General features: G+C 39.3%; 1 protein-coding gene across 1 annotated transcript in view; it reads right to left on the bottom strand.

The window, feature by feature from the left end:
- Nucleotides 1–14841, bottom strand: part of LOC116671448 (rho-related GTP-binding protein RhoN) — a 29018-nt gene extending 14177 nt beyond the window's left edge. The window contains exons 1-2 of the mRNA XM_032502747.1: nucleotides 14518–14841; nucleotides 13204–13291 (exon numbers count right to left, since the gene is read on the bottom strand). Of these exons, the coding sequence (XP_032358638.1) occupies nucleotides 13204–13291; nucleotides 14518–14625 (196 nt within the window). The 5' untranslated portion in view covers nucleotides 14626–14841. The remainder of the gene's footprint in view (nucleotides 1–13203; nucleotides 13292–14517) is intronic.
- Nucleotides 14842–17497: the final 2656 nt, after the last annotated feature.

Below are 17497 nucleotides of genomic sequence, written 5' to 3'. Positions count from 1 at the left end.
CACACACACACACATATATATATATATATATAGAGAGAGAGAGAGAGACTGCAACCCCACAAGGCCCCATGATGTCAACTAATCCATGTTCAGCACTCGAGCAGCAGCTAATGTGTATTGATCTGTTTTTTTTTTCCCTCTCTGGGACCTGTAGTATGATGCCCCTCATGGGAAGATTCCTCCTGTTGTGGCAGCAGCACAAAGAAACTTCAGCCCATCTGTCTCTGTCTAAAACCCTCTGATCAAGAAGACACTCAGCCACTAGAGTACAGCATGTATTAAAGGACAATGAGTGTCGTTTAAAGTATTTACAGATCATTTGGTTCAGTGTTTCCACCAATCAAAATGTATTTTCTAATACAAGTTTCTCTTACAAGGAGCCAAATGAAATGTCATTTGTGTCAAACGTGTGTTAGATGTGTGGCTGCTGTACGTTTGACACAGTGATGCACACGTTTGGCACACCACATATGGCTCCACAAGGGGTTGTCATCCTTTTAATGTTTGATCCTTACAAAAAGCTGTTTCCTTTTTTCTCTTGTCTGTTTGGTTGCTAGCAACAACAGGCTGGTGAGCGTGTACTATCCCTGCCCTCTTGTAATTTTATGTAATCCACTTGTTTGTGCTGCTTTTGACGGATATATCCCTTAGATTCAGTGGCTGCTTAGAGAGGTTTATCCTTCCTCAAAAAGCCCTATGTAATGTTGCCTGAATGATATCTTTTAGGAAAGCTACACCGAGTTTCTTAGAGTAATTTGAAACCAAATTAACAACATGCTTTGAAAAGATAAATGCACAGAAGCTGGTATTTAATCCACCTCAACACATGACACTGGGTTTTATTTTAGGAGTGGACAGGTTTGTATATCCCATTCCTGTCAACATATGATCCCTTAAGTGAAATCCTTTAATTCTGGCATTCAATGTCAATTGACACCCATAGCGCACACTGAACATGTCATAAAGACAAAAGAACATGCCAAGGTATGGTATGTTCAGATCCAGGAATGGGATGAAATTGCTGCTTTTACGGTTGTGTTCATTGTCAAAATTGTCTAGAATTGACAGTGACCTTTTCAAATAGTTTTTTTGTCTTTTCAGCAGTCCAAATCACAAAGACTCAGTTTAACAGTTTATTATATTCAGTAGAAGATGAAAAGCAGCAGATCCTTGAGAAACTGAAACTACCGAACGGACAGTGTGTGTGTTTCTCTTTAAGACCGGACGATACATTTAATTCATCAAATTTTCAATATTGGGAATCTCTTACCAACCAAAATGTATGACTGAATCCCATAAATACACAAAGAATAGCTACAGCAGCCAAAGGCAATCTAATCAGACGTTAATAAGAGTCAAAAGTTCAAAATGCCTGTGCTGGAGAAATCTGAATATTATTTAAATAGTCCGTCTTCCCTTCTTTATCAGTATTTTGAAACAAAGTTTAAAAAATGTGTGCAAACACATCAAAATAAAACAACTAATTTAATTTCATTGCCTGTATCCTAGAATATTTCAGGGTTTTATTAATGGCAACCGCTCCTAAATCATCAGAATATGTACAATACAAAAGAAAATAATTGTTCAGCCCTGATGCAGGTTAATACTCATTCTTCAGACATGTAACCAGGAAAAGATGAACAGACCACTATATTCCATAATTTACCCACAATAAATTTGTAAAATTTAACATTGTTGACTATGTAAATACAAATGTGTTATTACACCACATCATTTTCATACAAATGACACCTCATTGCTTGCTTGCAGAAGTGTCTGCAACTGATATGTTTCTCTCATTTTTTCATTTTTTTTCTTCTTTACTTTGTCACCCGTCTATATATTCCAGACAGTACAGCAAGTTCAGCTCAGAGGAACAAAAGCTTTTTATTAAGTAAAGTTACTTGATGAGCGACCTTCAACGAGCCCCACTGGGCAGGCTTCTTAATTATGAAATTGTTAGTAATTTTTTAATGCTCCGGAGATACCTCCTTTTTCTCATTTTGTCTGAACTTGTAAAACTCATTATTTAACTTCCACTGTTGTATTTTTGGACTAGCCAAAAAAATACACATCTTTGGTTAGTAAAGCTCAAAGCTGTAAAGTGACTGATATGAGACTATCAGTCGTTTGTCATATCTTTCAGTATTCACGGCTCTGCGTGACTCAGAACGCAAGCACCCCTTGAGATGTTTGCAAAGAAAATCATGATCAATCATTAATCCTATCTCACGTAGTTTTGTCCGCCAACTTCCATCACAGCACATGAAGGATTATTAATATTAAAATCCTGTTTGTCCCAGTCATGCCCTCCTGAAGAAATAGTGTATTTTTTTCTGGTTTTCACCAGGTCTGAATTCTTGAAATACACCCAGAGAGGGAACGGCAGTCTAATTTTATGCTATTGATTAATGCATTTGTCTTTCACCACCGGGAAACATAAGTAATGGCTACCACAGTCTTACTGCTACACACTCATGCTGTGTGACCTGTGGGGGCAATAGGACTGTTTGCTAAATAACACAAGAAAAATCAGCCTGGATGTTTAGATGATTATCAAACAGTAATAGAGTCCACTCGCACACACTCAGCATGAATAATTACTCAGCGTATATGCATAAACACCTTGAGACGCCCTGCAGAGCCGGCACTCTCTCCCTGTTCAGAATTGCATTCACATTTCCCCTAATTTTGACAAGAGGACGTTACGCCTGATATATTTTTCTCCAGTCGCTCTTTTTTCTATGTGATTATAATGGCCATCCATTGAGCCAGAGAGATCAGGTCATATAAAGGATTTCTGACAAACGTTTTAATTGTTGATTTTCTGATCTTTTAATGGGACCGTTAAGCTTATTTCAGGTTATGAGTAAGTGTCTTGATGTTACTTCTCAAGAGTGATGTCTCAGTGGAACTAAAACCTTAAGGATAAAGGGGAATGTTTTTAGCCTTGAGCCTTGATCAGTTCACTTATTATGGTGAGTAGTACTCAGTCTGTGAAAACAGTTGTATAACGTCTTTCATTCTCTGGAGCAGCTTTGTCAAGTCAAAAGAAATAGCCCCTGAATGTCATCCAGGTTTTATTAGTGTGGGTATGGAGAGCAGGAAACCGATGGAGTGCTTTCTCCGGGTAGGGATTGAGTCCTTACCTCAAGTGAAGGAGTTTAAGTACCTTGGGGTCTTGTTCGCGAGTGAGGGGACCATGGAGCGTGAGATTGGTCGGAGAATCGGAGCAGCCGGTGCGGTATTACATTCTGTTTATTCCTTCGCGTCGAAAGGAGCCAGTTGAGGTGGTTTGGGCATCTGGTAAGGATGCCTCCTGGGCGCCTCCCTAGGGAGGTGTTCCAGGCACGTCCAACTGGGAGGAGGCCTCGGGGAAGACCCAGGACTAGGTGGAGAGATTATATCTCCAACCTGGCCTTGGAACGCCTCGGGATCCCCCAGTCGGAGCTGGTTGATGTGGCTCGGGAAAGGGAAGTTTGGGGTCCCCTACTGGAGCTGCTGCCCCCGCGACCCGATACCGGATAAGCGGATGAAGATGGATGGATGGATGGATGGTATGGAGACCACAAAGTTACAAAGTTGTCATTATTGTGGGTTTTCTGTTGAAGTATTCCATATCCTGTTTTATTTTGTAGTCTCTCTGTTCTCCCATGTGTTGTCTTGTTTTACTTCATATCTTTGGGTTTTCCCATCTTTGAGAATGTGTGACCTGCCCTCATGTCTTTCACCTGTTCCCCAGCCCCTGTGTCACCTGTCCCTTGTTCACCCTCGTTTACTTGTGTATTTATTCTCTGTGCACTCTGTGTCTGTTGTTGGTTTATCAGACATCCGCCGTGAGTGTTGTGTGTGAATTCCTTCCAGTGTAAGCTATATTTTGTGTTTTTGTTTCCCCGTTCCTTCAGTGCTCCTTGGGTTTTCTTTAATTTGGACACCAGCTTCCGTGTTTTGTAAGTTCTCTTTGTGTTATCATTAAATTGTTTTTATTTCTAACTGCTGCGCCCTCATCACATATCTGCACTTGGGTCCAAGCCAGATTACTGACATTCTTGATCTTGAAAAATAGCAATTACACAAAAGAAAAATCTCATGGTCTTCATCAGTTTGCTTAGTTGTCATGGAGACAGTAAGAGTGGAACTTTGGTGCGTGACATCATGTGGTCGTACATGGAGACTGTGGGTGTGGTTGAAAGCTCCTTGAAAAGCCAGTAATTGGACCTTTAGTTAAGATACGTTTTAAAGGTTATGTGACATTACAGGATTATAATTTAGATTCATATGAATTTAGATTAGATTTTAGGTTTAGTTTATCCTGTTCTATGATAAAAGGTATAACTAAGGAGTAGTAGTTTCTACAATGTCACTATTATATGTTAAACAGTAGCACTTAATGTGAAATGTTACCAAAGTAGATTAAACAGCAGGCTCACAAAGCTCAAGAGGACAAGTGCTTAATTTAACTCATAGTTTGATTGAACTTTGTGGTAAAAAGAATGCGTTTTAACTGTACATAAATCATGGATTCATGTAACCGGTGTACACTGTACTTGTTGACCTGCACACTCCTCTGCTTGAATACCAAACAATAGTCTGAAACGTAGCGTAGAGGAATGAGTGATGCTGGTAGTGCCGGTCACATCAAGACGCAAACCGTCTTTGCACAATGTGCTGGTCCGCAGTGCGACAACAGGTTTTGATTTTCCGTAACACAGTACGCACTGTGTATTTTTTAGGGCTGAATGAAATCTTTGATGTTGACATTGATGAAGACAACCTAGTTTCAATAGTCACTAAACTGCTAATGAATTGTGTTTACTGAAAGGGTTGTCATCAGCAAGAGTGATCAGGCTAAAGTTCACTGTAATCTAAGGTCCTGTCTAATCACGTTACTCAAGTCTTAATTAAATCAAGTGTTTTTGATTTAGACCGAGACTAGTAACAGAACGCCAGGCAGGATTTCAGTGATTTTCTTGCATGTTTCTGATTCAGTTAGCACAGAGGGAGAGCGCTGCCAGTGAGCAGTTTTGCCTGAAATCAGCAGTAATCCTGCAGGAGTCCTTCAAATTAATGATGGGGACATCTGTGCATATCCTCTTCACATTAAACCTCCCAGCTCCTATTGTGATTGTATATGCTGTCTAAGCAGGATGTTTCTGTGTGCAGCCCTGATCCTGAGGTTTAAAAGCCAGAGAACACGTGAACATCTGATCCATATATCTTGTTTATTTTGTCCAGCTGCATCTGAATGTCACCTGCTGGATGGTAGTTTCCAAGGCCATGTAGCCAGTAGAAAAGATGAGTCTATTAAAGGAAAATGAAATTATAATATGTAAGTTTATGCTAAACATAAGTAGCAAACACACTGTTACTTCAAAGCTGTTAATAAACTAAAACAGTGCTTTTGAACCAGGACTATAATACCCTATGGCAATGTTTTTTTTCTTCTATTGTATGGTAGAAATGACAGTATATCACGATGCAGTAGAAATCGGGTCACCACCATCGACCCCCTAAAGCCCTCTCAGTAATGGCCGAGGTGTTGGGGTGTAATGGAGTTCCTCATAGCTACGTCTTGCATTATAAATAAGGGAATGGATAGAGAGGGTCTTAAGTGGATGGATAGACAAACAAAATGCACTACAAATTCCAATTACTTTTTTCTAGTTACATAATGTAACAACTGAGCTGTTTTTTTTTTTTTTTAACCACTCTCTAGAACATGAGTAATGAATCTTCTATGTTTCTCTATGGCCTGATGAGATTTCAAAATGCCTATGTTGGAAATATTTCCATGAATATGGTAGTCAAGCCGACATGCTTTTCAATCTTTTTTTTGTCACAAATGTTTTTGCCTTAGCAAAGGGAGCTATTGCTAGCTGGGGAAGAGTTTTGGCAAACGTGAAATATTTTGTTTGGTTTTTCTGTGGTTTTGTGCCTTTGTCATGGCCTAACTCTTTCTATTCCCTTAAGAACAATGTTCTGTCAAGTTTTATGTAAAGCAAACAGACAAAGATTGAAACAAAGGTTAGACCAGAGGAAAACAAAGATAACTTATAAGCTGATTATACTTTCCAGCTTAATTATACTGGACAAAATGAACTGTTGGCATAAACTAAGACATGTGTAATTAACACAGAGGAAGAGCTATGGTTACTGGCATAGAATATATGATGTGATTTAGGAAGAATGGTATTGGACAGTTTAAAGACCCCCTTTCGCCCACTCCAAATGTGTGTTACTGTATCTGTATTGTGATGGATGTTTGTGTAAAAATTGTTTTGTGGTACATGTCAGGTTTGATCCCTTATTGTCCGATAAAAATCTGAAAATTGTGGTGAATGGTGGACACAACACAGCAACTCTGTACCTAAATGAAAGTTTACGTCACATTTTTAGAACATAGACGATGTTAAGATGAAATAAGTATTTGTTGATGCTAGATAGTCTTATACAAAAGACATATATAAAAGTTAGCACTCCTGTGTGCATGTTCATCCAGACTTGCTCTTTCTTGGACTGCTCAGTTACACATGCAGTGCACTATATTAGCTGAGAGACAGACCGAGCGTCCCCTGGGAATGAGAGTGGAGATGCATCTAGGCCATTGATTTTCAATGTACCCTTGGTCTTCTAATGGGCTGCATGAGCAGAAGAAACCAGACCAGGGTGACTGGGGCACAGACCTACTGACACTCATTTAGTCTAGCATGCTGTCTCCTATACATGACTATGAGCACTTAAAACTCAGCACTCCACTTAGACTCTATATCCTTCTGTCACTCCACTGTCTATTTATATAGTTTACCACTCCTCTGATCTATCACAGCACTTACTCATATGCTTACTCACACAAACATACACACGCCTGTACATGTTTAGTAGGAAAACCAACAGCACTTGGACTAAAAACCCAGTTCCCCTGCTATCTGCACTTCTATCCAAAAAGCCTCTGAAACGCTTCAACACATTAAGCTGTTTTTTCCGCTCATTCTTGTCATGGAGCCAGGTGCCACTCACACAGAGATGCTCACTCAGAGCACATCTGGGGTAGTGCTTTCAAGGAGCCAACATGTAATTGGGGTCAATAAAGACGCTCATGAATGAATGATGGACTGTTAAGGCAATCTCAGCCACAGACTGGATGGCCAGGGATGGATGGATGCAACACGGTCTTTAAGTGCCACTGCCAGCGATGTTTGTGAAGAATGTAAGAATGTGACAGAACGAGCAGAGTGTGAGTGCAAACAAGCAACCGTGTGTGTTCAAAACTGACATGGAGGGCAGAGTTCAAGGCGGTAAACCTCAATACGTTCCTTTCGTTGCTCACTGTTTTAAAGGTGTGACACTGCAGGCTCAGCCGGTTGCTTTATCGACCGTTACCTCATACTATCATAGGCTCAGCTGTGAAACCTGTATGTTTTGAAAGCTTGTGTTTTAGTGGTGACAGTTTTGTGCAAGTGCTTTTTGTGGCCTGCCAGCCATAGAGGAAAATTGATGTACTGTAGAGGAGAATGGAATTTATTTGGATTGCCAGTAAAATGCACTGGTTCTTTAAGAATTCAGCCAGACAACAAAACTTCAAACTCTACTTTCTATTTTCCGGTTATGTGTGTGTGTTACAGCATCATGAACAAAACAGTTATGTTGTGGAGAAGTTGCAAATTATTCAACATAATTATGTGACTACAATTAATTTAAACTATGTTTCTAAGAACACTCCTTTAAACCTACAATAGCACATTTCTTACCTACTTGGGGCAGCAAAAACAAGCTAAAAACACAACACTAACATATTATAACCTATAGTTGATATGGCAAATATATAACATGGCTGCTTACTTAGAAGCTAGAGTCATCCATTTAGAAATAACCTCACACTTTGGCTCCCTTGGCTCCCTTTCCCCACATTTTATATATATTAAATATTTTTATTGTGCAATGTGCTTTGAGGTATGCCTTTGTACTTTCATGCTTGACAAGTCATTCACATTTGCACTCATAAAGTTAGAAGGTGAACCAGGACAGGCCAGTTTAATGTTATTACACGACATATAATTACCTCTGATTCTAGAAATGTGATTTTGGGACATATTTATAATTAGCAAGAGACAATGAATTAGGAATGCAAAGGTCACCCTTGGTGTCTCTATATTAATCTAATTTATGACCTTGTTGAGAGTCACATTGGCAAATTGGTTATAATTGACCAGATGCTTGCAAAATTACATTCAGCACCAAGGCTTTTTTGGTCACAGCCCATAAAGACAGATTAGAGTGAGTCATATGTGGAAGCTGAACTGCTAGAGACACCAGGTTAAGGAGGGAAGGAGCATGGGATTTTCAGAGGGAATGAGAAAAGGATTGAGTGAGAAGTAGAGAAGAGACATAAAGACAGATAGAGAGCCTGACATAGAAAATGCAAGGTAAGCTATCAAGTGCAAGAGTGCTGAGATGGCAGTGCCCCAATAGTGGGACTCCTGACCTTGGCTGATGGAAACGGAGAGAGAAGAAGAGACTGGTGAGGGGTTGGCAGCCAAACTTATACACGACTGAATGAAATTAAAGAGAAGAAGAGAAAAAGTGCAGAGAAAAGGCCAAATTATGATAACTGCACTATAGCACACAAGGTCAGCTGGGATCAGCATTTAAGTTCACAGTTTTTTTATTTTTTTCACTTGGAGACCAAAAGTCCCTCACTACACAACTGCTGTGTCATCATAATCAACAGTGCTTGCAAATCGAGTCTAATTTGTTTTTAGTTTTATGGTCATCTGAGTGAACAATTGCCTTTTAATGAGTCCACAAGGCACATTGCACATTAAAATATTGCGAAGCTCCTTACAAAGGAGAATTTGACTTATTACTTTAGTAATTTGTTATGAGCAGAAATTATTTTGTTCATTTTGAAGTGTTCCCCAACAGGCTTTTGATTTCAAATCCACATTATTTTCAACACCATATACAGAGTAGTACTAAAGGGAAACTTAAATGCAAATACAAAATAAAGTAGAGGGGGTGAGTGTCGGATTGATGGATTTTGGGAACACTTCTGAATCACCACCAACATCTTTGATTTAGTTTTTTCTTCTTTAATTATTCCAAAACAGCCGAGCCAATCAGAGCTTTGTAGGTGGATAAAAAACACGGACATTATCTTGTTCTGTCAGAGCCACATGGTGAAAAGCAGCTTGTTGCACCTTAACCTACAGAAATAGCAACTGTTCAGTGTATGTATTTGGTCATCGTCAAAAAGTCACGCCAAGAATGACGTAGGCAGGATGGATATGCTACTCGCTGCTTTACTAACTCCTTGTTCTAGGGTAAAATCTCCCAAACACAAATTTGCTAACAAGAACCATGGATGTATTAAGAGAGCTGGAACGCCGCCACTCAGCTTTCCTACCAATTAATTCCAGTGTAAATAAAAAGGTTTGCTATAGACTGCCATTAGGAAAGAACCACTTGTAAACCCAAACAAGTTTCATTTTTTCGCTTTTTGTTCTGATTTGTTTTAACTGTAATTGTTTTATATCTGGAAACCTATCCTAGAGTCAAGAAAATTTATTTTTATTTGCGTGACATCCTCCCAGTGTAACATCGTTGGTTATGTGAGTGGGAACATGCGTACAGGGCCAAGGAGGAAAACACATGCACATGTGCAGTAGCAAACCAGGAAGCAAGAAAACGTTTTGGGCTTACGTGCTAGGCTAGCAATTGTCATTGGAGTGAATGGGCACCATTGCTACTGATCGGTTTGGGCAACCTGAATTACTAATTCCTAACTAATATTTACGCAATACATAAAGAGTTGGAGAAGGGTGACACTGGTTTGTCAACTGCCGTTTACAAGGCCAAGAATGCACTTTTGAATCTCACCTTGACTTACATTGTTCTGGCCCTTAATCCTGACTCAGCGTCACATAAAACCCAACATGAAAGACAGCAAAGCAAAGAGATAAAGATGGCAGAAAGATCGAGAGAAGAATGAAGGCAAACAGAGATGTACACAGAGTTGGCAGAGGGAGGCAATTAGTTTGGTACTAAGACAGAATAACGGAAAGAAATAGAGTTTAACCTACGAGGCAGGGAGTGTGAAAGCAAGCATGTGAGGATGTAGAGGAGAGAGGCAGGAGGTTGAAAAGACGGTGGGTGGAATGGCAAGATGAAGAATGAAGTAGACAGGGGGCAAGTGTTTGGTCACACGGCAAGTGCCTGATTAATTAAATCCACTGTTTGTTTCTGCACAATGGCTCGTTCTGGCACCTTGCCCAACACGCTCTCACTCTCACAACACTTCTTATCTTCCCTTCTCTAATCTGTTACCCACACAGGAGCTCCGGCCTAAACTCTGTGATGAGTTTCTGTTGTTAATCATCTGTATTTGCGTCTATTGGTGCTCTGACGCCACTTGCAACAAATCTGTTTTGTTAAGAGGCACGTTTGGAATGAATTTGATATTCAATTGGTACTACTTTGCCGCCAAAATAAATTCAAAAATCAGTTGAAGTCATTTAATTATATACTTTGTCTGAAACGTTACCCTGAATAAAAAAGCCTTTTACGGTTCTGAAATTAAACTTATGCTACTTTTTTTCTAAAATGCTTGTTTGAGTTGGCCTCTCTCTTCCAGTGGTTCGGTTCACCTGCTGTCATGCAAACGGCAACCGCTGGCAATGCCATATATTGGCACGTATACATACATATATACACAGAGGAACTGAATGCAATTATTAGCCCGGCTGTCTCTTACACATGCCTGCACATGCCTATGAATACATACACACACACACACACACACACACACACCAGCAGGCGTATGTACATACACAAACAAAACTGTGATTGTGTAAGAAATAGCAGAAAAGCAAAGGTGAAATCTCATGGGTATTACAGCCACTGTTACAGCATGTAAGCATGCCAAGTCGCTGTAACCCCCCTGTTCAGACATTCAGTAGAAAGAGGCAGGTACCAGGGGGAGTTGTGGTTATACTGATGTAGCTGCCAATGCACCTGTCTCCTGAGAGAGACCCAGAATAGCTCGCAGGGACGCTGCGAGGCAACGAACGTGTCTCCTTTAAAAGGAGAATTTCAGGAGGTCAATTTCAACACATAGCTCTGTTGTTTGTAAATGTGGTGTGTGGATCCGTGAGGCTGAAACCGGGCAAGTTTTAAACTTGCTTTTAGCCTCTTGTCATTACAAGTGCCTACCCATGTGAAATGATTCCTTCCGAGTGAATACAGTCAATCTGACTGCAGTAGATGTGAAAGAAATGCATTAAAGTTGTGTTTTGGACCGTGTGCAAACTACAACACCGATAAGACGTACAAAAATATTTTCAAAAATTATTATTTTGAAAACTAAGTGCTGTAGTACAACTAGCAGGAGACAAGTTATAATTAAGGTACGTTTGGAGACACCACCTTATTTAATCATTAAATTAATAAAAAAAATGTATCTCTTTTCGGTGTGTCCTTCATTGTTGGTGGAAGCCAGCTCAGGTTAGACCCGGATCACCAGCCATAACCTCGGTCACTCAAAGTGTTGTTTTTCACCAGAATCCAATTAATTATATATTTTTTAAAATAAACAGGCTGTTTGCCCCTGTTATCTTCTAGTCATCCAGTTGCTGTCTATCGATTTTCTCATGACTGAATCTTGGCAAGAACGTGACTAAGGTTTTAGTCACGTAAACTTTTTTATCAAAATAATAAATTATAATTATCTCTACAACTTTCAGTACAATTTAGCTTATTTTCTAATAAATCGGTAAAAATCCATTAATATATTCTGTTTTTCTGCCAGGAAAGATCCCTTTGGCTGTTGTGTATCCTTCCATAAACCCTTTAAATGTATTTCTTTTTAAAAGTGTTCTTTCTTTCACAGTGGCACACATTCACATAGAAATAGATTTCTATTAAATGTATTTATGGAGAAGGTTTACGGAAGCTTTGCTGAGAAACCACCTTCCAACTTATTAATACCAGCTCACACCTGGGGGAGTTATGTCCACTATGTTCCTTTATTGTATGTAAGAAGATGCCATTGATATGACATAATGTGTCCTAAATGGCACATGATTCACACAAGATGAATTGAATTGTTTTGTGTGGTGGAGTAAATTAGTGTTTAGGCATTCCTCAAGTGTATTTGACATCCACCACAGCTTTGTGTGTGTGTGTGTGTCTGTGTCTGTGTGAGAGAGACCCAACCGGCAATTTCAGAGGGTGTTGTTCAAACACAGTGGAGTGGCCTCACCTACTGCAAACCAACAGGCATCAGCAGCATCACAAGCTGTAGCTCTTAATCTCCAACTTGTCTAGCTGGTCTTTCTGTGCGTCTGCTGCATGGGTGGAGGTTAATGGATCGCAGCGCATTTATGCTGCTCTCTGTGCGAGAACAAGTTTTCGGGTGTTGTTATGTAAGTGGAAATTAAATGTGAAAAGGGCCTAAAGGCTGACAAAGGGAAAAAGTTAGCTTTATGTCTGGAGACTGAACGAATCTGACTGTTGAACCCCACAAACTCTCAGCTGTTTTAGTCTAATGTCATAATGCAAAATCAACATTAGGAAATTAGAACAAGGAGTTAGTTAACTTCACAGCTGCCCCAAAGCCATATCAGCACTATGAGTGGACAAACAACTCAAAATAACAAAATCCACTTGTTTTAACGCTGGGAAACCTGCCATGCTGCATGGATTTGATCATGATGTCAAATTGTAACTGTATTAAAGTACTGTCTGCAGCCAGTATTACAGTGATAATTAGTAATGATTATGCTACCGACAGCTACTTGGAGCAGGCATGTGTTGAATGACAAGTTATTTATCCTCTCACATAGCTGACATAACACTGAAAAAGCTGTTCAAAACCAACAAGTGTGGAATTAACTCTAAAGGTGGTGACAGGACTGAAATTATATAAACACTCTATGAAGTTATTTGGCTGCTAATGGCAAATTAGTTTAAAAAGTGTTGTTCAGTCCTCCCAACAGATTATCCTGAAACACTTGATCTGTGGTTGCTATTGTTTTTGGCCCACAGCCTGGATGTTGTTGAACGCTCCGAGGAGTCAGCCGCTTCCCAATCCGGAGAGCCTTTTACACGAACTTCATCATGGGCCGATGATGCGACGCATCTCTCATCACGTTGGCATGATAATCTTGCCACACAAAGGGGGTGAAACCGAACCCAAGTGTGTCCTACCTGAAGTGTCCCACATGTTGAGCTCGATCCTCTGTTTGTCGATCTCGAAGCTGGCCGTGTAATTCTCAAACACAGTGGGAACATAATTCTGAAACGAGACGTGGCTAAAATTAGATGAAAGCTCAGAGTGGTGTTGTGTACACTGGGAAATTCAATTAAGAGATAGTGTAAGGTAGACAAGAAAACATCATTATTTCAGTCAGCTGTAGTGGAGATGATAGTGCACTCATGAACATCAGAGGCATCAGACAGTGTCTGTGCCTGTGTGTGTGTGTGTGTGTGTGTGTGTGTGTGTGTGTGTGTGTGTGTGTGTGTGTGTGTGTGTGTGTGTGTGTGTGTGGATGAGGCCAATTCTGAGCGTTGACCTATTTCAAAATTCAGACATTTTGGTAAACAAGCTTTATCCTTCATGAGTTTCAGTTGAAAAAATAAACTCTACAAGTACAGAGAGTATTTTAGTCTTTCTTCTACTTCCAGGTATAAAACAGTATTTTTGTTATTATTAATACAATATCTGCCTGTTAATAGATTGTTGTCGATATAACCCTAACCCTGACCCTAAGCATAGACAAAACCACAACACAGATTGCTCATTGAACACTATATGTTAGCTGTCCAATATGTAAGGTGTAAGTGTTAGATCCTTTACTGTACCTGATAACTTTCTTATTGTTGAGCCGTAAATCTTTAAGATGAACTGGTCCATCAGATTATTTTATGATTAGTTATATCTTGATAAATTTCACATTTAGACCTTTAGACTTTTTAGTCCCACGTGAAAATAATTTTACATTTAATCATTTGTACGTCTCACACAAATAGTGTTTCAGTGCATTGATTAAAGACAGTTGTGGTAGTTGCTTTGGTAAATATTTGCAGACCAGATGTCCCTGCACCGACCGGTACCTGTACCAGCCGCTGATGCGCGCGATGCGCAAAAGCACACAGAGACCATATTTCTGGCATTAAACGAAGCCGGAAAATGTCTTCATTCAATCTGTTTTATGCATAATAGTGGATTGCAAAGCTCAATCAAAATTCTAAGTTTCTATTAGAAAAAGACATGACCTGTCTGAAGAGATCATCTTTAGGCAGCATTCAGGTCTATTATTACTGGAAGTCAATAACAAACCACATTAAATAAATATGAATAACTAACATATTGTGTTTCATCAGTCAGTTCCCATAATTTAGATGCTATCAGGAGGTTTTGAAGTTTTCCTGGAAATATCCGGCTGGATAGAGACGTTGTCGTGCCGTTTGATTCCAGGGACTAATTTATTGTGTTTCTCTTTATGAAATATTATGTCTTACCTCTGGGTACGAGTCTTTGGCAAAAACGTGAAGGAGAGCCGTCTTGCCACACTGCGTATCGCCGACCACAACAATCTTACAGCGCAGTAATCCCTTATTGATCTCCATAGTGCCCCGAGTATCACTGAGTGGTTCTGTTTCGTTGCCTACTTGTCATTTAGCTTGAAACTAGTTGAAGTGTCAAAGAGCAGCACTAAATGTTGATAGTATTCCTCCCGCAGAAGAAGAAGAAGAAATCACCTTGGATCCAAAAAAAAACTTCACCACAGCAGTCAGATGTAGTTTCGGCTACACTGTGCAATGCTGCGCTCCTCCGCTCCACCGGGGAAGTGAGGCGCACTGTCAAAACCTGTCAAGGTGCGTCTCTAAAAACGCACTTCATGTGAGACCTTTCAAAATAAAAGCCCCAAAGTACGACTATAATCTATAACCCTATCTAGAGGGATACAACATATTCGTGGGTTACATCATGGTAGAATAGAAGCAACATGTGAACACATAGCCCATTGTGGTTCCCTGTCTGCGCCTAAAATAAGCAATGGTATGCGTGGTCTTGTTGCCATGCTCATCAAATTAACCGTAGGCCTACTGTCAGAGTTAACGCCAAAATGTCCTTAAGAAAAAGACTATTGTGCCCTCTAATAAACCTAGCTAGGTAGAGAAGGCAGAGTAGTTCCTCACAGGGATGACTAATGTAACACGTTATATTTTTTCTGTGCTATTATTTTGAAGCCAAAATCCTTCTACTTCCGGTCTGCCCACGGCTGTCTCTGTACGTCTTGATGAAGTCTCACACAGTGACAGTCATATCATTTGTCCCCAACAGTAAATATCACATATGAAATGTAGCTGTTTTTCATAAACATAATAGAGATAATCTGACTTATTTTCAATGAGTCAACCCTTTACAGAATTCTTTAGCCTATATGTATTTTAGATTGTTTATCATTATCATAACGACCCAAGTTTCACCCATTACAATCATCTGATCATTTACTTAATGAATGCAATGACTCTCTCACACTTGTACAGTGCAGTTTTTTTTTTATCGAAGATACTGGTTAACTGGCCGGGGACCCATAGAAACCTGTACCCGGCCGTTTGGTAGCCTATGAATAACTTAGACCTACTTATTTAACTACATTGTTCACTTTATATATATATTTATATTAACTTGGCTATTTGTCATTAACAACAAAATAAGTGAGCTGGCTCATAGACTGCAGAGAGAGATAGCTGAAAAAAAGTATTTTAGCTCCATCTCCTGGTCAAACGGAAGTAGGCTAGGCCTAGTCTGTGTATTTCCCATGGGCTAGCTAAGTAAGTAAGTAGGTTTAGGGTAGTTTTACTTATTGTACTTTTAATAATAATAATAATAATAATACATTTAATTTGTAATGCACTTTATATTTGCGAAAATCTCAAAGTGCCACATGGTAAAAAAGTAAGTGATAAAATAAAACACATGGAGAGCAGGAAAATTAGAAATAATTTTAGGTAGTTTCCTCTAGTGCATCGTATTTAAGAAGGTCATCACATTGAATCTGAATCTGCAAAGTGACGACAATAGACCTTTTCAACGGAATTCCATCACTAGGCAACAGTGTGGGTCTCCTGTCAGCTGATCATTCAGTCATTCACTGACACTAAAACCAAGGAACCTTGAATATAGGAAATACACTGGGAAACATGTAGAATGTTTATGTTTACAACAGTGAAATTAGTTAAAGTAAAAGTAAATTATTCAAATTGTAGTGAAGTAGAAGTATAACTGAAATAAAAGTAGGCTATAACTAAAAAAAAAACTGTGATGTGTGTGTGTGTGCGTAAGTGTGTTTGTGTAATTTCTCATCAATAACTAATACATGTCACACACTTGCAAGGGGGGGGGGGGGGGGGGGGGGGGACACGTTTTATTTTTATATTGTGCGAATATGGGGCCCAATCATTTTTAATGCAAAAAAGTGGTGGTGACTTCTTTAGATGGTCACAAACTGGAGACAATACTATGTATCCTTTGCACCACACCACAGTCATAACATTATTTAACTCCTTCATGTGTTTTCTCCAGCTGTGACCTCAAACAATCCCATTTTATCCTCCCAGACTGCGTGTCCGTGGTTTGAAGCTCTCCGCAGCTCCCTGGCTCGCATCTCTGAGCTTTTTTTGCCAACAACGCAGACCCGTCACTTTTTCAGCTGCGTCAAGCCAGACACAAACAGGTGGAAAAACATCGGAAGTTACTAGATTTTGCATTAAAGTAAAAACTTATAAAAGTCTTTCTCTTTAAATCAGAATCAATTTCCTCAATATATATTGGGTACAAATATATTTAGGACATGAACAGCTTAAAATTCTCCACTGAACCATCAGTTATCTAAATGGGATACACTTTTCAACTTTGCATAACCATCAGTCTAGATGAGTTGAACAGCATGACATCTGCTTTATGTTGCTTTCAGATAAAAAATAATTTATTAAACTCCATTACATAGAGATTGGTTTAATGTTTAGGATAACATTATTGGCAATGTGTAATTACATCATACCCATACAGAGATGAGGTATAATTGGTAACCTCAATCATGTATTTTATGCACTTTTTTGGGGGGCATTTTCGGCTTGGATTTCTGACAGGACAGCTGAAGACATGAAGGGAGAGAGAGAAGAAGGAAAGACATGCAGCAAAGGGCCTGCATGCACTTCTTCTGTTGAAACACACCTTTATAGAAAAGTGCTATACAAATAAAAATAATAGTAATAATTATTATTATTGGGCTATTCAAAAGCCTAAATTTCAGTGTGAAATAGTCTATACTAATGGTTTATGGGCCTATCATGTCTCCTTAATCTCCTAAATACAGGCTTTATGTTTTTAAACTATTAGACAAAGTCCTTGGTTTTGAGTCGCAGAAAGTGTTTTTATTGTGAAAATCTAAACCGGAATTGATGTCTTCCACGTGTCAGTTTTGACGTCTTT

Source organism: Etheostoma spectabile, chromosome 21 (genome assembly GCF_008692095.1).
Source record: "Etheostoma spectabile isolate EspeVRDwgs_2016 chromosome 21, UIUC_Espe_1.0, whole genome shotgun sequence".
Classification (NCBI taxonomy): domain Eukaryota; kingdom Metazoa; phylum Chordata; class Actinopteri; order Perciformes; family Percidae; genus Etheostoma; species Etheostoma spectabile.
The sequence above is the reverse complement of the archived record's forward strand: the minus strand, read 5'-3'. Positions and strand labels throughout refer to the sequence as shown.